This window comes from Salvelinus fontinalis, chromosome 17 (genome assembly GCF_029448725.1).
Source record: "Salvelinus fontinalis isolate EN_2023a chromosome 17, ASM2944872v1, whole genome shotgun sequence".
NCBI lineage: Eukaryota > Metazoa > Chordata > Actinopteri > Salmoniformes > Salmonidae > Salvelinus > Salvelinus fontinalis.
This window is the reverse complement of record NC_074681.1, coordinates 3732386-3755773: the sequence shown is the minus strand read 5'-3', so window position 1 is coordinate 3755773 and position 23388 is coordinate 3732386. Positions and strand designations below refer to the sequence as shown.

At 44.1% G+C, this 23388-nt stretch overlaps 1 protein-coding gene across 2 annotated transcripts; it reads right to left on the bottom strand.

Annotated features, from left to right (window-relative positions):
• Positions 1 to 31: 31 nt before the first annotated feature.
• On the bottom strand, positions 32 to 23323 carry nadkb (NAD kinase b). Of its 2 annotated transcripts, XM_055865921.1 has the most exons (12): positions 23059 to 23323; positions 22244 to 22528; positions 21785 to 21868; positions 16770 to 16899; positions 16311 to 16419; positions 16050 to 16135; positions 12110 to 12212; positions 11790 to 11995; positions 6502 to 6601; positions 6242 to 6399; positions 5782 to 5864; positions 32 to 5572 (listed from the first exon to the last, which is right to left on the bottom strand). In XM_055865921.1, exons 2-12 carry the CDS (start codon positions 22525 to 22527, stop codon positions 5410 to 5412), a joined length of 1506 nt encoding a protein of 501 aa, XP_055721896.1. In that variant the 5' UTR covers position 22528; positions 23059 to 23323; the 3' UTR covers positions 32 to 5409. The 2 variants fall into 2 exon arrangements, with proteins under 2 accessions (XP_055721896.1, XP_055721897.1); XM_055865922.1 differs by lacking the exons at positions 21785 to 21868; positions 22244 to 22528; positions 23059 to 23323 and adding an exon at positions 17088 to 17196.
• Positions 23324 to 23388: the final 65 nt, after the last annotated feature.

The following is a 23388-nucleotide window of genomic DNA, read 5'->3' as shown; positions in this document are numbered from 1 at the left end:
TCCTTAATAAATGTACACAAAAAGGTAGAAATATGTAATAACCTTGTTTTAATGAGCTCTGCCTCAAAACAAGACCACATTTGGTTGGTCCACACCAGTCCAAATCTTAAAACAAAACCATAGATGTCTACACTATGACCAAAAGTATGTGGACCCCTGCTATTCGAACATCTCATTCCAAAATCATGGGCATTAATATAGAATTGGTTCCCCCCTTTGCTGCTATAACAGCCTCCACTCTTCTGGGAAGACTTTTCACTAGATGTTGGAACATTGTTCTGAGGACTTTCTTCCATTCAGCCACAAGAGCATTAGTGAGGTCGGGCACTGATGTTGGGCGATTAGGCCTGGCTCGCAGTCGGCGTTCCAGTTCATCCCAAAGGTGTTCGATAGGGTTGAGGTCAGGGTTCTACGCAGGCCAGTCAAGTTATTCCACACCGATCTTGACAAACCATTTCTGTATTGACCTCGCTTTGTGCACGGGGGCATTGTCATGCTGAAACAGGAAAGAGGATTCCCCAAACTGCTGCCGCAAAGTTGGGAACAGAATCATCTAGAATGTCATTATATGCTGTAGCGTTAAGATTTCCCTTCACTGGAACATTTGAGCCTAGCCCGAACCATGAAAAACAGCCACAGACCATTATTCCTCCTCCACCAAACTTTAGTTGGCACTATGCCTTGGGGCAGGTAGCGTTCTCCTGGTATCCGCCAAACCCAGATTTCTCCGTCGGACTACCAGATGGTGAAGCGTAATTCATCACTCCAGAGAACACGTTTCCACTTCTCCAAAGTCCATTGGTGGCGAGGTTTACACCACTAAAGCTGACACTTGGCATTGCGCATGGTGATCTGTATGCGGCTGCTCGGCAATGGAAACCCATTTCATTAAGCTCCCGACAAATAGTTATTGTGCTGTTGCTGCTTCCAGAGGCAGTTTGGAACTCGGTAGTGAATGTTGCAACCGAGGACAGACGATTTTTACACGCTTCATCACTTGGCGGTCCCGTTCTGTGAGCTTGTGTGGCCTACCACTTCACGGCTGAGCTGTTGCTGCTCCTAGACGTTTCCACTTCACACTAACAGCACTTACAGTTAACCGGGGAGAAATTTGACTAACTGACTTGTTGGAAAGGTGTCATCCTATGAGGTGAGGGTGCCACGTTGAAAGTCACTGAGCTCTTCAGTAAGGCCATTCTACTGCCAATGTTTGTCTATGGAGATTGCATGGCTGTGTGCTCGATTTTATACACCCGTTCTGTGGCTGAAATAGCCAAATCCACTAATTTAAAGGATTGTCCACATACTTTTGGCCATACAGTGTACCTGTGATGCACACAAAATACTTTATTTCAACACAAAAATTCACCCCTCAATAACACATCTGCGTGTTAGGGACAATCTCATTAATAACATGGGAAACGCTTGTAACCAACCATAAAGGGCCATAATTATTTCCTCCATCTTAGCTCCTTTAAAGGGCCAATTAAGCAGTTGAAACAAAAACAAAGTGTTTTTCTCCACCCGTTTCGGTAAAAAGCGGAGGGTTGAGCTGAAGAAATGTAATCACTCAGATTCCTAGAGATATGGATGCAGGGACTGACCATCCATGACATCAAAATTGAAGTTTTCACCATGTCATTAGGATATAAAAACTGTTTTGTTTACTTTGTTTACAAACATTGGAGTAAAACAAACTTATATTTTGGGTTCTGATGGGGTAAAACAGTGGAACTAAGCTCCTGAGGCATTTTTAAGCCATATTCTTCAAGAATTAATGGTACTATATCATTACTTTATATGTCCAAAAATGAATCTAGCAACTGCAGATTGACCCTTTAAATATTCAGGAAACTGCCCTCTTCGTGTATGAAATATAGACAACCATTAAAACATACTAAGCATAAGATCTCCTTTAAACTAGAGGCTCTATATGTAAATAGGAATATATTGAATGTGGTGATTGACTATAATATCTATGTACAGAATAAATATTAAATAATTGGTCTACAGATGAACACTGAATGAAATCGGAGATGATTTGTTTGATCCGTCATAAGGCTTATTAAAACATTTGTCTTGTTGAAATAGTTTTGAAACCCTACGACCAGAATATACAAATATTACACAAGTGGTCAGGTAAAATACTAATAACTTACAAAACTTCAACATTATGGGCCTTCATTTTCTGTATGTTGTGCAGTGTCTGACTAGCCCTGACGACAGAAGACCTACTCTGTTATGTAGAGACCAGGGTTGGGGTCAGATTCCAGTCAATCCAACAAGTCCAACAAATTCCAATTCCAGCCCATGTTTTTCAATGAGGAAAATGTGGAACTGGGTTTACTTTCTGAATTGAAATGGAATTGATCACAACCCTGACAGAATTAACATCAGGAGGTTATTAAGAAAGACACTCAAATAATAATTAATCAACAGCTTTTGACTACAACTTTTGAGGGATATTGGACAGACTACAGCTTTTGAGGGATATTGGACAGACTACAGCTTTTGAGGGATATTGGACAGACTACAGCTTTTGAGGGATATTGGACAGACTACAGCTTTTGAGGGATATTGGACAGACTACAGTTTGACTGATTATTGCACTACAGCTTTTCAGGGATCATTGAAGTCGTTTGAGATTCAACTCTAGTCCACCACAAAGAAATGGAGAAAAATACACTGAGTAAATATGATCAGGAACACATTCCTAATATCAAGTTAAATCCTTCTTTAACCCGTCTCCTCCCCTTCATCTACACTGATTAAAGTGGATTTAACAAGTGACATCAATAAGGGATCATATCTTTCACCTGGATTCACCTGGTCAGTCTGTCATGGAAAGAGCAGGTGTTCATAATGTTTTGTACACTCAAGTGTATTACGAATTTTACAGCGGATCCTCCTAGTGGTCATCAGCTCACTATGGTGAGATTCTCAACACTAGTCACTATCTAGCCATGCTGCAGTGTACGGAAGAACAGGAATTTCTCTCATTGCATTAATGGAGTTCAGGCCATGACACTGTGTGTATGCAAAATTTAGAAATGTTGACCTAATCAGAGAAGAGGAAATTGCCTTTGATCAGAGATCAGAACAGAAGATGGACGGCGTGTGATTCTGAAATATAGCTAAACAAAGAGAGGACCATGGACATTCCACAAGGGAAAGGAGGGAAACTCATTGGGGTCATAAAATGTACAGCTGGGGAGGTGACGCCTACAAGGGAAGAGTATAAAATGTGTTGTGAGCTTTCTAAAATGGATGCACTCAGCTGACTGTATCCTTGGTATTAAACACTTGAAACTTCTCTTGAGCTTTTGGTTTCAATTCCTTATTGCAAAGGTTGCAATAGCATTTTTAACAGCGCACTACTTTTTACCAGGACCCATAGGAATCTGGTCAAAAGTAGTGCACTGTATATTGAATAGGGCGCCATTTGGGACTTAACCACTCATCATTCTCCCAGATCAGCTGTGTGGCCTGTAGCCATCTATAGGGACAAGCAGAATATTTGGAATGTAACTGATTGAGATGCACACTAAAACAGAGTGATGATTAGGACCATAATACTAAATGTTAACTAAATCATCCAGCCAGGGGGCCCAGAAAAATCAGTCAGTTAGCATCATAACCTGTTTAACATGAATATGACTGATTTCTAGTATAATTCCCTGACAATACTATGTGTAAAATATAACATAACACACAGTTGAAGTCGGAAGTTTACATACACCTTAGCCAAATACATTTAAACTCAGTTTTTCACAATTCCTGACATTTAGTCCTAGTAAATATTCCCTTTCTTAAGTCAGTTAAGATCACCACTTTATTTTAAGAATGTGAACTGTCAGAATAATAGTAGAGAGAATGATTTCCGCTTGTATTTCTTTCATCACATTCCCATTGGGTCAGAAGTTTACATTCACTCAATTAGTATTTGGTAGCATTGCCTTTAAATTGTTTAACTTGGGTCAACCATTCCGGGTAGCTTTCCACAAGCTTCCCACAATAAGTTGAGTGAATTTTGGCCCATTGCTCCTGACAGAGCTGATGTAACGGAGTCAGGTTTGTAGGCCTCCTTGCTCGCACACGCTTTTTCAGTTCTGCCCACACATTTTCTATAGGATTGAGGTCAGGGCTTTGTGACGGCCACTCCAATACCTTGACTTTGTTGTCCTTAAGCCATTTTGCCACAACTTTGGAAGTATACTTGGAGTCATTGTATATTTGGAAGAACCATTAGCGACCAAGCTTTAACTTCCTGAATGATGTCTTGAGATTTTGCATCAATATATCCACATAATTTTCTTTCCTCATGATGCCATCTATTTTGTGAAGTGCTCCAGTCCTTCCTGCAGCAAAGCACCCCCACAAGATGATGCTGCCACCCCCATGCTTCACGGTTGGGATGGTGTTCTTCGGCTAATAAGCCTCCCCTTTTTCCTCCAAACATAACGATGGTCATTATGGCCAAACAGTTCTATTTTTGTTTTGGCAGACGAGAGGACATTTCTCCAAATAGTATGATCTTTGTCCCCATGTGCAGTTGCAAACCGTAGTCTGGCTTTTTTATGGCGGTTTTGCAGCAGTGGCTTCTTCCTTGCCGAGCGGTCTTTCAGGTTATGTCGATATAGGACTCGTTTTACTGTAGATATAGATACTTTTGTACCGTTTCCTCCAGCATCATCCCAAGGTCCTTTGCTGTTGTTCTGGGATTGATATGCACTTTTCGCACCAAAGTACGTTCATCTCTAGGAGACAGAACGTGTCTCCTTCCTGAGCGGTATGACGGCTGCGTGGTCCCATGGTGTTTATACGTGCGTACTATTGTATGTACAGATGAACGTGGTACCTTCAGGCGTTTGGAAATTGCTCCAAAGGATGAACCAGACTTGTGGAGGTCTACAATTATTTTTCTGAGGTCTTAGCTGATTTATTTTGATTTTCCCATGATGTCAAACAGAGGCACTGAGTTTGAAGGTAGGCCTTGAAATACATCCACACAGGTACACCTCCAATTGACTCAAAGGATGTCAATTAGCCTATCAGAAGCGTCTAAAGCCATGACATCATTTTCAGGAATATTCCAAGCTGTTTAAAGGCACAGTCAACTTAGTGTATGTAAACTTCTGACCCACTGGAATTGTAATACAATGAATTAAATGTGAAATAATCTGTCTGTAGACAATTGTTGGAAAAATGACTTGTGTCATGCACAAAGTAGATGTCCTAACCGACTTGCCAAAACTATAGTGTGTTAACAAGAAATTTGTGGAGTGGTTGAAAAACGAGTTTTAATGACTCCAACCTAAGTGTACGTAAACTTCCGACTTCAAATGTATATATTCTTATGTGTGCTTGTGTGTTTTCAATTCCTGTGCACATTTATGTGTCTGTCTGTGTTCAGTTCTCTGTATCTGAGGAGTCCGAGACATCGTCAGCCAGACGAGCTTGTTTCTTTCTGACGTTCCAGTGCAGACACTGAGCCAGACTCTCAAACCAGTCATACACCAGATCATGACAACAGATGGATGGTACCGGATAGCACGACGTAGTGATCTTTATACTGCAGGGAGAGTAGGGGGAGACGGTGGGGGGGGGGGGAGAGGGAGGTGAGAGGAATGGTAAGAGGGGGAGAGAAGGGAGAGGAGGGGTGGAGAGGAGGGAGATTAGGGTTGATTAGTGTTCTAGCATGGATCTTCCATTCTACCTGCTAGTATGTGGAAGCTATTACACTGTAGTAAATGGTTGTAAGGTGAAGGACAGTGAAGTTACCAGTCTCCATGGCTGATCTCCTGTCTCTTCCTGCCGTCGAACGACACCCAGCAAGTGTTCCTGGCATCAGGGGAGAGGGTGATCTGCAGACAGACAGAGAGACAGACAGACAAGGGGAAGAGGTCAACAACCATAAGACAGACAGATCCCCTCCCACTCTTCAACCCTCCCCACTCTCCCTTCTCCTCCCCACTCTCTTCAACTCTCCCTTCTCCTCCCCACTCTCTTCAACTCTCCCTTCTCCTCCCCACTCTCTTCAACTCTCCCTTCTCCTCCCCACTCTCTTCAACTCTCCCTTCTCCTCCCCACTCCCTTCAACTCTCCCTTCTCCTCCCCACTCCCTTCAACTCTCCCTTCTCCTCCCCACTCCCTTCAACTCTCCCTTCTCCTCCCCACTCTCTTCAACTCTCCCTTCTCCTCCCCACTCTCTTCAACTCTCCCTTCTCCTCCCCACTCTCACCATCAGCTCGACCCCAGCAGGCACCACTATGGGTCTGAAGGAGAGGGAGTGTGGGCAGATCGGTGTGACCATGATGGCCGGGACATTAGGATGGATCATTGAAGCTCCCGCTGCTGCTGCATACGCTGTACTGCCTGTAGGAGTCGACACGATCACACCTGGAGCGGTGGAGGAAAGGGAGGGAAGAGAGATGGGTACTGAAGACAGAAGAGTATTTGTTTGTGCCGCCACTGTAGCGCTGTGTCATGTCCTGTACTCACCGTCTCCCTGTACAGAGGTGATGAGGCGTCCATCTAGGTACAGGTCAACATTAGACAGGTAGGAGGAAGGGCCTCGGTCCACCACCACCTCATTCAGAACCTACACACACACACACGTTTTTGAACAGCATAGTTTTGAAACAAGGAATAATGGTTAAATTATTAAACTGAGATAGGTGACACAGTATTTGATACCTTGTCTAACCATTCATTGCTTTGTCAACATTTGACGTTGAAAAACCACCTTGTTGTTAAGCTAGCTAAGTTCAAATTTGTCAATTAGCTTACTATTTCATTTTTTACCTGTATTTAACCAGGTAGGCTAGTTGAGAACAAGTTCTCATTTACAACTGCAACCTGGCCAGGATAAAGCAAAGCAGTTCGACACATACAACACAGAGTTACACATGGAATAAACAAACATACAGTAGATTTTTTTTTTTTAAGTATATATACAGTGTGTGCAAATGAGGTAAGATAATGGAGGTAAGGCAATAAAATAGGCCATAGTGGCGAGGTATTTACGATATAGCAATTAAACACTGGAGTGATACATGTGCAGAAGATGAACGTGCAAGTAGAGATACTGGGATGCAAAGGAGCAAAATAAAAAAATACAGTATGGGGATAAGGAAGTTGGATGGGCTATTTACAGATGGGCTATGTACAGGTGCAGTAATCTGTGAGCTGCTCTGACAGCTGGTGCTTGAAGTTAGTGAGGGAGATAAGTGTTTCCAGTTTCAGAGATTTTTGCAGTTTGTTCCAGTCATTGGCAGCAGAGATCTGGAAGGAAAGGCAGCCAAAAGGAGGAATTTACTTTTGGGGGTGACCAGAGAGATATACCTGCTGGAGCGCGTGCTGCGGGTGGGTGCTGCTATGGTGACCAGTGAACTGAGATAAGGCGGGGCTTTACCTAGCAAAGACTTGTAGATGACCTGGAGCCAGTGGGTTTGGCGACGAGTGTGAAGCGAGGGCCAGCCAACGAGAGCATACAGGTCGCAATGGTGGGTAGTATATGGGGCTTTGGTGACAAAACGGATGGCACTGTGATAGACTGCATCCAATTTGTTGAGTAGAGTATTGGAGGCTATTTTATAGATGACATCGCCGAAGTCGAGGATCGGTAGGATAGTCAGTTTTACGAGGGTATGTTTGGCAGCATGAGTGAAGAATGCTTTGTTGCGAAATAGGAAGCCGATTCTAGATTTAATTTGGATTGGAGATGCTTAATGTGGGTCTGGAAGGAGAGTTTACAGTCTAACCAGACACCTAGGTATTTGTAGTTATCCATATATTCTAGGTCAGAACCGTCCAGAGTAGTGATGCTGGACAGGCGGGCAGCGATCGGTTGAAGAGCATGCATTTAGTTTTACTTGCATTTAAGAGCAGTTGGAGGCCACGGAAGGAGAGTTGTATGGCATTGAAGCTCGTCTGGAGGGTAGTTAGCACAGTGTCCAAAGAAGGGCCAGAATGGTGTCGTCTGCGTAGAGGTGGATCAGAGAATCACCAGCAGCAAGAGCGATATCATTGATGTATACAGAGAAGAGAGTCGGCCCGAGAATTGAACCCTGTGGCACCCCCATAGAGACTGCCAGAGGTCCGGACAACAGGCACTCCGATTTGACACACTGAACTCTATCAGGGAAGTAGTTGGTGAACCAGGCGAGACAGTCATTTGAGAAACCAAGGCTGTTGAGTCTGCCAATAAGAATGCAGTGATTGACAGAGACGAAAGCCTTGGCCAGGTCGATGACTAGTTAGCTCCAACTGTTTACTGGTGGTATCCATAGCATATATACTTTGGCATAGGTATACAGAAGATAGCCCTATTTGGTATAAGTCCATATTATGGCAAGAACAGCTCAAATAAGCAAAAGAAAAATGACAGTCCATTATTACTTTAAGACATGAAGGTCAGTCCATCATTACTTTAAGACATCCGGAAAATGTCAAGAATTTACTAAGTTTCTTCAAGTGCAGTCGCAAAAACCATCAAGTGCTATGATGAAACTGGCTCACATGAGGACCACCACAGGAAAGGAAGACCCAGAGTTACCTCTCTGAGGATAAGTTCAGTAGAGTTACCAGCCTCATAAATTACAGCCCAAATAAATGCTTCACAGAGTTCAGGTAACAAACACACTACAATTACTTAGGTTTAAAAATAAACTCAACACCCACATGTCCAGAGGAAAATGACAAACATTGCATGCGGGTCAGAATGAGGCCAAAATCCACTAATAATAACAACTCAAAAATCAGCAATGAAGTTTTTGGAAACATGTACAGTGACCTCCTCTCATATCATTACCAAGTCCTGCAATGCCAAGAGCTGAGAAAAGAAGAGTCCCCTCATCCAGCTGGTCCTGGGATTGAGATCAAAAACCTGTTCTACTAACAGACTGAAGCCTCAGGTCCCTCATCCAGCTGGTTCTGGGGCTGAGTTCACTAACCTGTTCTACTAACAGACTGAAGCCGCAGGACCAGAACATCCAATCAATCAGAATAAAACAAATTACAACACAGTCGAAACAAAAACGACATTAGCTACTGGGAAACACAAAGCAAAATGCAGTGCTATCTGGCCCTACATCAACAGTACACCGTGGCAAACTATTTCACCATGGTTACTGATCAAAACCTTAGAAAAACCTTGACAAAGTCCAGGCTCAGTGAGCACAGCCTTGCCATTGAGAAGGGTAGACACAGGAAAACCTGGCTCCCTGTAGAGGAAAGGCTGTGCAACCACTGCACCACAGCAGAACCTGAGACAGAGCTGCATTTGTAAAAAAAAAACAAAAAAAAAACATTATATATATAAAAAAAATATAAACCAATTACTGTCATTTCTCCAAATGTGAAACCCTTATTCAAGGTTTCAAAGACCTCTCTGATGAGGATAGGCTACCCATCATGTTGGGGGAGGATGCAGAGAGCTGTGGGTTGGCAGCGCACTACATTGCTGACTGCCATAAGATGAGGGACAGTGTCTGACAGACCAACCAACCTCATCTTTGCCATTGTTATTGTCCATTGTAGTTATATTTAACATTAATCATTGTTGTTAATGATTCACTCATTGACAATCTTGATTATTTTAAATAACTTCATTTCCAAAGTACGTTTTGGCAATATGTACATTGTTACGTTATGCCAATGAAGCAATTTGAATTTAATTGAGTGTGTATGTCACACAAACTGTCGACCGCAATAGGGTCTGCAGTCAGAATCCGTCTAGGTGCGCCTTCGTAACCACGGCAACAGGCTCAACAGGGCCGCTAACATCCAACCAGCCACGCTTTATTATGACTGCTGCCATGGAGACCGGGTGATGCTCCCAGACAAAAAAAAAAATGTAAAAAAGGGGATGAGAGGAGAGAACGGAGGAAGGGAGAGAGGGTCATTTGCAGTGTTTTTGTAATTAGTGTATTTCTGAGACAGATACAGACAGTCTATATTACATAAACTTAATTTGTTAGGAAAAACCCTTTTTGCATCTTAATGAAAACAGACAAACATACATTATTAACAATGATAATTGATTAATTGAACATGCTAACCACATGTATACAATACATCAATGTGAGAAGAACAATGTTACGGTGAACTGGTTCCTGAATAAACCTCAGTTAAAGACATTACATTCCACCACCAGCTGCCCCATTTGAGCTTCCGAGTAGCACAACAGTCGGTCTAAGGCACTGCATTTCAGTGATAAGAGGCGTCACTACAGACCCTGGTTCGATTCCAGGCTGCATCACAACCGGCCGTGATTGGGAGTCCCATAGGGCGGCGCACAATTGGTCCAGTGTCGTCTGGGTTAGGGTTTGGCCGGGGTAAGCACTCATTGTAAATAAGAATTTGTTCTCAACTGACTTGCCCAATTAAATAAAGGTTAAATATATATATTTTTTAAAACAGCATAACCAGTGGCAACTCGTCATTCAGGGCAGGTGGCGTTTGAGCCCCAACTGTTTAGCTAAAGAAAAGTGTGTACAGGACCAGTCAAAAGTTTGGACACACCTACTCATTCAAGGTTCTTTATTTCTGCTGTTTTCTACATTGTAGAATAATAGTGAAGACATCAAAACTATGAATTTACACATACGGAATCATGTAGTAACCAAAATAGTGTTAAACAAATCAAAATATATTTTAGATTCTTCAAAGTAGCTACCCTTTGCCTTGACTTTGCACATTTTCTCAACCAGCTTCATGAGGTAGTCAGTCACCTGGAATGCATTTCAATTAACAGGTGTGCCTTGTTAAAAGTTAATTTGTGGAATTTCTTTCCCTCTTAATGCGTTTGAGCAAATCAGTTGTGTTGTGACAAGGTAGGGGTGGTATACAAAAGATTTGAGGCTGCCATCCGTTTTTTATTTAAAACGATGAGAACAAATCATAAAATTCCACGTCAATTTCAGTGGCGACCACCCACTTATTTAGCTCTGTTTTGGTTATTTTTGCCTGTTTTTATTTTTTGTGCCTGTTTTGCATGTTATTTTGGTATTAATACGTGCCACATATCAATTTGCAAACAATGTAAATTAAAAAAATGTTGAGTGAATAAAGCCACATACAAAACATGGTCTCTTCCTGGAGTAATGGAGCTCCAACATGCAGGTGTTTCAGCCTAGCTCAGTGCTTTCTGTGGTGGAGAGCAGCCAGCGGAAAAAACATTGGAATGATATTCTAATATTATACATTTCCGTAACCTAAATAATTACATATGCAATGCCTAGCCAGCTATATCATTGTTTGAAAGCTGGACATTTTACATAGCCTATCTTACCTTGCTTTTAATAGCCTACAGCCAAAATCTGACCATAGGAAAAAAATGCCGGTGAAACCAGCATTTCTTCTTCTACTGTCCAAAGGCTGTAAGGCACAATCCTATTGCTGCATCTTTAGATATTCCCTCCATGTTTGTACCATTAGGCTGTATATCCATCTCTGTCACGTTATAAAAACCGCTCGCATCAGGTGCTCGCTTGAGAATGGTCTTCTCTCGTAATAGTATTCTGGAACATTCACGCATATGGCCGAGACAAGTGAACACAATGTGATCTGTTTCAGCAGCCTCGTGTTTGTGTCAACATTTTAATATGGAACCACTTGTGTGCATTTTATATTTGTCCGGCCTATCGTCCCGCAACTGTTCCAATGTCTGTTTTGAACCGTACCAGAGATTTTTATCATCCCCAGGACCCCTTTCATTTGGAGACCTGCTAGGGAGTAGGGGTTAGTGCAAAAGGGTTTGGAGCTAGGGGTTAGGGATTGAGTCTCACCTGCATCTGTAGGGTAATGTTCCCAGCCTCGCTGTTGGTGTGTCCATGGGGCAGCAGGCCATTGGGCTCTGTGTCCGGCTGGCCCCCAGCTTGGCCTTGGCCCCCAGACCCCTGGTACTGCTGCTGGCCTGGCTGGCCTGTCCTCTGGAGCATGTCCTTCACCACTTTCACCTTCAGACGACTACGCAGCGTGATGGCTGCATTACCTGGTACACACACACACACACAGACACACAAACAGACACCCATCAGATCATGAACTGGCAGATATATCATTGATTGACAGCGCTATTTATTTTTATTTGAAAGGAATCCTCTACCTTCAAAAACTTTAGCCACCTCTGTCTTGTATGATTCAAACTTGAACGGTGTCAGAAAACCCAGAGAACCCAGATGGAACGCCATGACTGGAGGAACACTGCCCTGAGACAGAGATAGAGAGGGTGAGAGAGAGAGCGAGAGGGAGCGAGTGGGAGCGAGTGGGAGCGAGAGGGAGCGAGAGGGAGCGAGAGGGAGCGAGAGGGAGCGAGAGGGAGCGAGAGGGAGCGAGAGGGAGCGAGAGGGAGCGAGAGGGAGCGAGAGGGAGCGAGAGGGAGCGAGAGGGAGCGAGAGGGAGCGAGAGGGAGCGAGAGGGAGCGAGAGGGAGCGAGAGGGAGCGAGAGGGAGCGAGAGGGAGCGAGAGGGAGCGAGAGGGAGCGAGAGGGAGCGAGAGGGAGCGAGAGGGAGCGAGAGGGAGCGAGAGGGAGCGAGATAGAGAGGGAGCGAGAGAGAGAGGGAGCGAGATAGAGAGGGAGCGAGATAGAGAGGGAGCGAGATAGAGAGGGAGCGAGATAGAGAGGGAGCGAGACAGAGAGGGAGCGAGACAGAGAGGGAGCGAGACAGAGAGGGAGCGAGACAGAGAGGGAGCGAGACAGAGAGGGAGCGAGACAGAGAGGGAGCGAGACAGAGAGGGAGCGAGACAGAGAGGGAGCGAGACAGAGAGGGAGCGAGACAGAGAGGGAGCGAGACAGAGAGGGAGCGAGACAGAGAGGGAGCGAGACAGAGAGGGAGCGAGACAGAGAGGGAGCGAGACAGAGAGGGAGCGAGACAGAGAGGGAGCGAGACAGAGAGGGAGCGAGACAGAGAGGGAGCGAGACAGAGAGGGAGCGAGACAGAGAGGGAGCGAGATAGAGAGGGAGCGAGATAGAGAGGGAGAGTGGGAGAGTGGGAGCGAGATAGAGAGGGAGAGCAAAACACAGGGCGGCAGGTAGCCTAGCGGTTAAGACTGTTGGCCGATGTCCCCTTGAGCAAGGCACTTATCCAGAGCCACTTACAGGAGTAATTAGGGATAAGAGCATCTGCTAAATGACAGATGTAATTGTAGCTATAACATACTGGAAATATGAAGGAGAATAAAGCATCTGTCCTCCTTTTCAGTTCCAGACAGAGGAGGCTGGTGGGAGGACAAGCTCATTGGAATGGAAGCCAAGTCATGATGGTTCCATTACAATGAGCCTGTCCTCTATGGTCATGATGGTACCATTACAATGAGCCTGTCCTCTATGGTCATGATGGTACCATTACAATGAGCCAGTCCTCTATGGTCATGATGGTTCCATTACAATGAGCCAGTCCTCTATGGTCATGATGGTACCATTACAATGAGCCAGTCCTCTATGGTCATGATGGTTCCATTACAATGAGCCTGTCCTCTATGGTCATGATGGTTCCATTACAATGAGCCTGTCCTCTATGGTCATGATGGTTCTATTACAATGAGCCTGTCCTCTATGGTCATGATGGTTCCATTACAATGAGCCTGTCCTCTATGGTCATGATGGTACAATTACAATGAGCCTGTCCTCTATGGTCATGATGGTTCCATTACAATGAGCCTGTCCTCTATGGTCATGATGGTTCCATTACAATGAGCCTGTCCTCTATGGTCATGATGGTTCCATTACAATGAGCCTGTCCTCTATGGTCATGATGGTTCCATTACAATGAGCCAGTCCTCTATGGTCATGATGGTACCATTACAATGAGCCTGTCCTCTATGGTCATGATGGTTCCATTACAATGAGCCTGTCCTCTATGGTCATGATGGTTCCATTACAATGAGCCTGTCCCTTATGGTCATGATGGTTCCATTACAATGAGCCTGTCCTCTATGGTCATGATGGTTCCATTACAATGAGCCTGTCCTCTATGGTCATGATGGTTCCATTACAATGAGCCTGTCCTCTATGGTCATGATGGTACCATTACAATGAGCCTGTCCTCTATGGTCATGATGGTTCCATTACAATGAGCCTGTCCTCTATGGTCATGATGGTTCCATTACAATGAGCCTGTCCTCTATGGTCATGATGGTTCCATTACAATGAGCCTGTCCCTTATGGTCATGATGGTTCCATTACAATGAGCCTGTCCTCTATGGTCATGATGGTTCCATTACAATGAGCCTGTCCTCTATGGTCATGATGGTACCATTACAATGAGTATGTCCTCTATGGTCATGATGGTACCATTACAATGAGCCTGTCCTCTATGGTCATGATGGTACCATTACAATGAGCCAGTCCTCTATGGTCATGATGGTACCATTACAATGAGCCAGTCCTCTATGGTCATGATGGTTCCATTACAATGAGCCTGTCCTCTATGGTCATGATGGTTCCATTACAATGAGCCTGTCCTCTATGGTCATGATGGTACCATTACAATGAGCCAGTCCTCTATGGTCATGATGGTTCCATTACAATGAGCCTGTCCTCTATGGTCATGATGGTTCCATTACAATGAGCCTGTCCTCTATGGTCATGATGGTTCCATTACAATGAGCCTGTCCTCTATGGTCATGATGGTACCATTACAATGAGCCTGTCCTCTATGGTCATGATAGTACCATTACAATGAGCCTGTCCTCTATGGTCATGATGGTTCCATTACAATGAGCCTGTCCTCTATGGTCATGATGGTTCCATTACAATGAGCCAGTCCTCTATGGTCATGATGGTACCATTACAATGAGCCAGTCCTCTATGGTCATGATGGTACCATTACAATGAGCCTGTCCTCTATGGTCATGATGGTTCCATTACAATGAGCCTGTCCTCTATGGTCATGATGGTTGCATTACAATGAGCCTGTACTCTATGGTCATGATGGTTCCATTACAATGAGCCTGTCCTCTATGGTCATGATGGTTCCATTACAATGAGCCTGTCCTCTATGGGCCCTGGTTTAAAGTAGTGCGCTATGCAGGTACTGAGGTTCCATTTGGAACGCACACAAGTCTGGCCAATGAAAACGGAAACCTCTAAATCACTAAATTCTGTTCTGTTCCAAGTATGATGAAGGTGGTGATGATGATTAACATGGACATGATGACTAATCCAAACACTGCCTCAATTGCCACAGACAGACCAAACACACACAGCCAGCCTGCCCTAAGCAGGCAAGTACAAGACTCAGGTTAGAATAAGCAGGTGTGTTGGAACAGGGGTTCCCAAACTTTTTCCACTCAGGGCCCCCCTTCCAGCATTGGGGAACATCTCCCCCCGCACACCCCGCCATGTCTATTTCTATGGGCACAAGCACTGTTCATGACTCAAACTGTTCACACCCCTCTGGTTGGTGGAGAACATTTTGCAGGTTTAAAAGCGTATTTCCTACAATGTTCACATTTTTAAAAAATGTATTATTATTTTTTTAAATGGGGTGCAAAGAAAATGTTCCAGTTTTAAAGCAAATTTTCTTGCAATTCTACACATTTTGCCATGTCTAATGTGTATTCATGTGATATTTGAGTGACACAAAAATGACAACAATATCTATGGTCTAAAAACAGTTGACATGGGCTAGTTGATCTGGACCTTTCTGACAAGTTATAAATATCTCTCTAAGGTCTACAATGACTGACATCACAAGAGAAACTGATGATGCACTACCCAATTTAGAAATGGCACCTTGTGCGTTCTACAATTACAACGATCAAAAGAAAGTTTAAAGCCCAACTGAGTTCCTTTAAAAACCACTGTGTTAGAGCAGGGCTGGCAACCCTGGTCCTAAAGGGACGCAGGAACTTCATGTTTTTGGTTTAACTGACCTGGAAGACCAGGTGTGTTGAATTTAGGCAATCACTGAAGTGATCAACTAGCTGGTCAAGTATGGTGCCTAGTTGGAACAAAATCCTGCCGTACCTAAGGCACTCTAAGAACAGGGTTGCCCGGGAACAGGGTTGCCCACCCCTGGTGTACTGTATGTGTTAGTGGGTACCTGGAAGAGAGAGGAGGCGTAGAGTAGAGTCCCGTCTCCTCCCAGACAGATGATGAGGTCAATACAGTGAGAGATGTCATCATAACCTGGACAAGAAACACAGTTCAGCAATTCAGTAGAACTATATACGTTGTAGCCATTTGACCCAATCCACACGTTTACTAAAGAGGAATGGATCTGACACACTGCTGGCTGGATGTTATGCTATGAGAGATGGTGTGTGTGTGTGTGTGTGTGTGTGTGTGTGTGTGTGTCTGTTACCTTCTCTAAAGGTGCAGAGTTGTTTTCGGATTGAGGTGAAGGTCTCGTCCGTAGTCAGGGAGACGTCAGCCACCACCCTCCTCTCCACAAACACCAGCATACCCTTCTCCTGGAGCACATGGAAATGGAACGTCACTTTACTTCCTGAATAATGAATTGAAAGCCCAACCCTGGTAGGTATCCAGCAGATCTGATTCGGACTGATCAGTCTGATATCATCATAGTGCAGCATGTATGACACAAGACAAGAATATAAAATTCATGCTTTCATTCAATTCTGGGACTACATGCTTCCACCAAGAGAAATAGTTATAAAACTGCATTGATCTCTATAGATTTACCATTGATAATGTACATAGCTCCTATTCAAACGCATCATAAACAACAACGTGCAAGCACATGCACACACTCACACAGAACCACACACACACACATACTTTCAGCTCTATGATACAGTACCTCAACGAGGAAGTGGCAGAGTTCTTTGAATGGTTCCACCAGGCTCTCGTCTCGTATCTTCCTGATGACCAGAACGTTGACTGGGGGTTTGTTCCACGTCAGGCGTTGACTGGCCGGATCCTGGATGTGCCTGAGGACGACACACACAATCAAACTTCATTAAAAGTAGTCTACATTTATTTATACATTTTACAGTTCGCCTCACAACATCAGGCACAGAACAGTACAGCTACACACACACTTCCATTGGCCGATTCCACATTCCCCTTTACCAAAAATACATTTCTCTAACTAGTCTTTGAATTTCCTTATTGTTACCATTTAAACGACGTCCGGTGGTCGCGCTGAAAATAATCCCTCATTTTCCAAAATCGAAGCTGTTCTGAACAGTCATTCATTAACATGGTGAATACAGAATTAGATAACAAAGTCCAAACTCCACAGCTACTCAGTCTCACCAGATCCCAGGGTTTATCATTTATCTTTCCTGTCTAGATGGACAGTGTGTCTACGTAGAGTGGGGGTTATTGTCATGCAAAAGCCTGCCTGTCTCATGGTAATTAGCAGTTCATTAACATAAGCGAGTTCAGCATCTCCAGGCCGGTACTCCTACAAGCCGCTAATGCGAGCTTCTGAAACATCTACATTTTTTAAAAAGTATAATAAATCAATTTAATATAAACCGTCACAATAAATCCATTATTTTAGTCAGGTCTAAAGAGACATTACGATATGAAGAAAACGTGTTTCAGAAGAACAGAATATGAGTCTGCCTACTGTAGGTTATCTGGCTGTGCACCATGCCAACGGCAGCCTAGGCTGCAGGTTATCTGGCTGTGCACCATGCCAACGGCAGCAGGTTATCTGGCTGTGCACCATGCCAACGGCAGCAGGTTATCTGGCTGTGCACCATGCCAACGGCAGCCTAGGCTGCAGGTTATCTGGCTGTGCACCATGCCAACGGCAGCAGGTTATCTGGCTGTGCACCATGCCAACGGCAGCCTAGGCAGCAGGTTATCTGGCTGTGCACCATGCCAACGGCAGCAGGTTATCTGGCTGTGCACCATGCCAACGGCAGCCTAGGCTGCAGGTTATCTGGCTGTACACCATGCCAACGGCAGCCTAGGCTGCAGGTTATCTGGCTGTGCACCATGCCAACGGCAGCCTAGGCTGTATGTTATCTGGCTATGCACCATGCCAACGGCAGCCTAGGCTGTATGTTATCTGGCTATGCACCATGCCAACGGCAGCCTAGGCTGTATGTTATCTGGCTGTGCACCATGCCAACGGCAGTCTAGGCTGTATGTTATCTGGCTGTGCACCATGCCAATGGGAGCCTAGGCTGTATGTTATCTGGCTGTGCACCATGCCAACGGCAGCCTAGGCTGTATGTTATCTGGCTGTGCACCATGCCAACGGCAGCCTAGGCTGTATGTTATCTGGCTATGCACCATGCCAACGGCAGCCTAGGCTGTAGGCTAGTTTATCTAGCAAACAAGATATGCTTATAAATCTGTTCCATTATTTTAATATTATATGATTTTAAAGTAAGACGAATATAATTGAACTTTGGTTGAATAGAATCGAAAGAAAATGTTTCCCATTCCGGAGCAAGTGCACATATGAAGTGGTTATGTTGAGCTTAAAGGTGATCATTTAAAACAGGTCCTATATGCTAGATTTAGAGTTATTTGGCAACTTTAGTTGTGAATGATACAAACCTTAGAAATCAAAACATACACTGAAAAACAAAAAAATGCAACATACAACAATTAACAATTTTACTGAGTTACTTATATGAACTGTAAGTCAGTCAATTTAAATAAATTTAATAGGTCCTAATCTATGGACTTCACATGACTGGGAATACAGTTATGAATCTGTTGGTCACAGATACCCTCATAACAAAAATATAATTAAATAAAAAGGTAGGGGCGTGGATCAGAAAACTAGTCAGTATCTGGTGTGACCACCATTTGTCTCATACAGCGTGACACATCTCCTTCGCATAGAGCTGATCAGGCTGTTGATTGTGGCCTGTGGAAGGCTGTCCCACTCCTCTACGGCTGTGCAAAGTTGATGAATTTTGTCGGGAACTGGAACATGCTGTCGTAAACGTTGATCCAGAGCATCCCAAACAGGCTCAATGGGTGACAGTTTGGGGAGTATGCAGACCATGGAAGAACTGGGACATTTTCAGCTCGCAGGAAATGTGAACAGATCCTTTGACATGGAGCCGTGCATTATCATCCTGAAACATGAGGTGATGGCGGCGGATGAATGGCAGAACAATGGGCCTCAGGATCTCGTCAAGGTATCTCTGTGCATTCAAATTGCCATCGATAAAATGCAATTGTGTTTTGTTTTTCGTAGCTTATGCCTGCCCAAACCATAACCCCACTGCCACCATGGGGCAGTCTGTTCACAACTTTGACATCAGCAAACCGCTTGCCCACACGACACCATACACGCTTGTCTGGCATCTGCCCGGTAGAGTTGAAACCGGGATTCACCCGTGAAGAGCACACTTCCTCAGCATGCCAGTGGCAGAGTATGTGAGTGGAGCTAGATCAGAGGGAGGAGCGCGCCCAATTTGACTGGAGCGTGATTCCCAAAGGTCTGCCTTCTCGCCCGCTCCAATTTCACTCCAGTAGCGCTTTCACTAGCTCAGGGCATGTCCAGCCCAGCATGCATTTGTAGTCTACTAGTGTGCTGCTATAGCCCCTTGCTTCAACTACTGTCATGGAGTTCACTAAATATTTCATAAAGGAACTAATAAAACACAGTTGCAAAATCAAGGTGACTTACAAAGATGAGGACGAAAAGCAAGAGTGGGAGTGTGGTGATGTAGTGTCCACAACTAAATAATCATTATGGAATCTGAAAAGACACGTATCTCAAAAGCATGATGGTGTACTTTACTACGTGCACATGCTAAAAGAGAGGAACGAGGTGGGTAGATAACTAAGTGTGTCATTGTAGCAAAGTAGTCATAAACAAAACAAAAATCAGATCTCTTAAAAGTGTTGATTTAGAATGGCCCATTATCAAATGGGCAGGAAGAGGGGCAGGGGGGCAAATACATGTCCTCCGTATGCACACAAATAGTGAATGGAGGCTGCTTTCCCACCAGTTTGTTTTCCAATCATGCCGAGTAGGAGCATGCAGCCACTTGCTGTGCGACAGGTGATATTCCACGCAAACTCTGTATGCCATGGGCTCTCCAACCCTGTTCCTGAAACTAGCCAGATAGCCTGGTTTAAATGAAGATATGGATTTCTCACCCTTCCTGTAGGGTTGTGATGGGTCCATTTGCTGTCATCTAGTGGACATTTTGCTCAATTGCCCTCAGCTATGTATAGACTGTTGCTGTTCATGTTTTGCTGTGTTCTAGTGTACTATGGAATATATTGCTTTCTTATTCTTGACACTTCTCCCAGTCATATTTAAGGGTAGAACTACCTTTCTAAGTGTCCTGATACTTCTAGCTTGGAGTTGTATTTTTATGATAACATAGCTACAGTATTTCACTTTTTAATGTGTATAGTATTGCTTACTAGGTGTGTCCAATCAATTTTGTAACCACTCCCTCTTCTAATTAGGGCTAATTGGAAAAGCTGTTCAAAAGAGGACATTGTATATATTTTTTTTCACTCCCTGACGAAGGCCATGCAGCAGAAACACGTTGGATTTTTTATACTTTGTTTCTATTGAACATGCCATACTAATAAAGACATTTTAGTTCATTATATGAAGAGTGCCTTGGTCCTCCTTTCTTTTTGATAGCCAGTGCTTCAGTTGGGAAACCAACTGAAATCTGTTCGGGAACATCGATAGTAACACGTTTTCACAACTACACATATTTCATGAAACGGTTGACAGCCCCTCTGTCTGCACGCTGGAGAAAGGAATGAAGGAGAGAGGAGGAGAGATGGAAACGCATGGTGGTGAGATCATCTGTAGCTAAAAGGTCATGTGTAGCCTATTAATTATGAAAATATGAAAAATGCCCAATGGCATAAGGTAACCAGTCCATTCAGTATGCATAACACAGTCCACAGTCAAAAGGCCATTACTAGAATTAGTTTAATGTTGGAGTATAGGCTAGACCCAATTATGTACCAAAGACATCTTAAATCTCTTATGTTTTTCTGCCATGTGTAATATGCAGTAGGCTATGTATTGTATAATACACAATCATTATTAGAATTTGGGAGTTGGGCTCATATATAGGCCTAAGGGTATGCATAAGCTCTTTTATGTGTTTTGAATACATCACCAGCATATTGGCTAGTCCATCACCAGCATCGCTGTCCATTTCGTTGTTAGGCTTTGAAACATCCACAACGACCATGTGTTCCACTCAGTTTCAACCTGTTGTTGAACCTCTTTCTTCAAATTGATCATCACAGTGAGGTGAGTTTTAAAAGCATGATACTGTTTTGATTAGTGTTTGATGTGATTTTTATTGATGTCAGAGTGGTTAGAGGGACAATAGTATCAGGCCATTAGTGACATGATGTGTTGGTAGTACCCAAATCACTAACGACCATGTCCAGAGTGCACAAAAGGAGATTACTGTGACTCAACAGTCACGTGGAATTTTACTGCGGTCATGACTCATGACAGCCGGTGTATGCGGTAATACGGTCAATGAAACAGCCCTAGGCTAGACCCTCTGCAACCAAGTACAGTACCGGTTCATAGGACACTACTACCCAATCACAGTCCTGTCCTCAACTCTCCATAGGACACTACTACCCAATCACAGTCCTGTCCTCAACTCTCCATAGGACACTACTACCCAATCACAGTCCTGTCCTCAACTCTCCATAGGACACTACTAGCCAATCACTGTCCTGTCCTTAATGCTCATCTTACCTGGTGATACTGGGACAGATATGTGAGGATTCAATGCCAAACAACAAAACTAAAATAACAAAAGACAGAGAGGGAAACAGATTCCAGACAGTGTGTACTGTAAGTGCAATGAAGTTCCCACACCAATGACTTACATGACTGAGGTTGGGTTAGGAAGAATACAGGCTTTGGGTCCAAAGTGAGTAGCAGGATATGGTCCATGGAGAAAGTGAGCTCTCCTGTAGGAGGTAGATAAGAGGACAGTCAGACAGAGTGAGCAAGCGAAGAGAGAGTCAGACAGACAGTCAGACAGAGAGTGAAAGAGTCAGACAGACAGACAGACCAACAGTGAAAGAGAATCAGACAGACAGCAAGAGAGACAGACAGACAGAAAGAGAGAGAGACAGAAAGAGAGAGAGACAGAGAGAGAGCGAGCGAGCGAGTCAGACATGTCCAGCTAGCTACCCTAAGGCAGTACTGTAGCTATAATGCCATTATTGTCCCAGTAGTCTCATGTTATCCTGGTCCCATATCTTTTTATGCTGTCTTGACAAATCCTAGACACAAGACAGCACACCAAGCAGCTACTGAAAGAGACTACTGTCCCAGGCTACCTGCAGTGCTCAGACACGCACCTCTTAGGGGAGGTCTCTGCCATCTCTGCCGTAGAAGACCCAGAGGGCTCGGAGAGTTCGTGTTGGACCGGCAACCTGCCTGGCTCGCCGTCGGGCAGCAACAGGTGTTCCTGGTCATCCTGATGATGACATTGGGACCTCTTCTCCTCCCGTCGTCTCTTTGGTGACTTCCTGTGTTTGGAGGTCGAGGACCTGACTGGCTCTGGAGGGTTGGAGCTTCTCTCTGGTGTTGCTGAGGAACAGGATGACTCTTGAATCTCCATCCTGTAGGAACACACACGTACACAGAACACACACATAAACTGGGGTTGAAACTGTAAATATCCCTGGTTGACCACATGCTGCAGCAGAGTGACTAGTGTCACAACGTAGTTAACAAAACCATGCAAATTGGGTTTACAGGGCAAATTTAAACACTATCAACACATGACCTGTCTAATTATATAGCTAGACTAGCCAAAAGGCTAGTATTGAGCCGTTTCAATATCGCCATATGCTAGCCTTTGGGCTATAACTAGTCTTGATAACTGGATAAAATGACTAGCTGGTTAGGTAAACTAGCTAGTTAACTATCTAAGCAGGCCAGCTTTAGCCAAAATCTCAACTTGTTTATTAAGGCCTACACTCCTGTAACCTTAGCATGACAGCCTTCTAAACAAAGAAAAGCACGGACTAACAAGACATGGCTAACAATGGTTTAGTGCCAATGCAAGGTCAACTTCCTGTCCTAAGTTAAGTTAACTAGCTAGCAAAAAAAACGATAAAGTTGTCTAAGCTACTGTAGCTAACGTTACCTTGAGTTGCTTAACAGCTCTCCTTACGACATCATCAGCGCTGTGTTAGCTTCCACGAGTTTGATAGCAAACGAATCTGATTAAATACTCGTAGCTGGTCAAGGGCAAATGTTATAATGCTAATTGTGTGTCTGTGATTTTACTTGCAAAGCTTAACCTAGCTAGCTACAGAACATCAGTTGACAGAATCAAAACAAAGTTACATGCTCAGTGGAAGCCATTCGGAAACGGCTGCCTCGGATTGACTGTTCAAGAGCGTCAATCCTGCCACACCACTGCGCAGCATTCGAGATCTCAAACAGACCGCCATATCAATTGCCAATTTAGTAG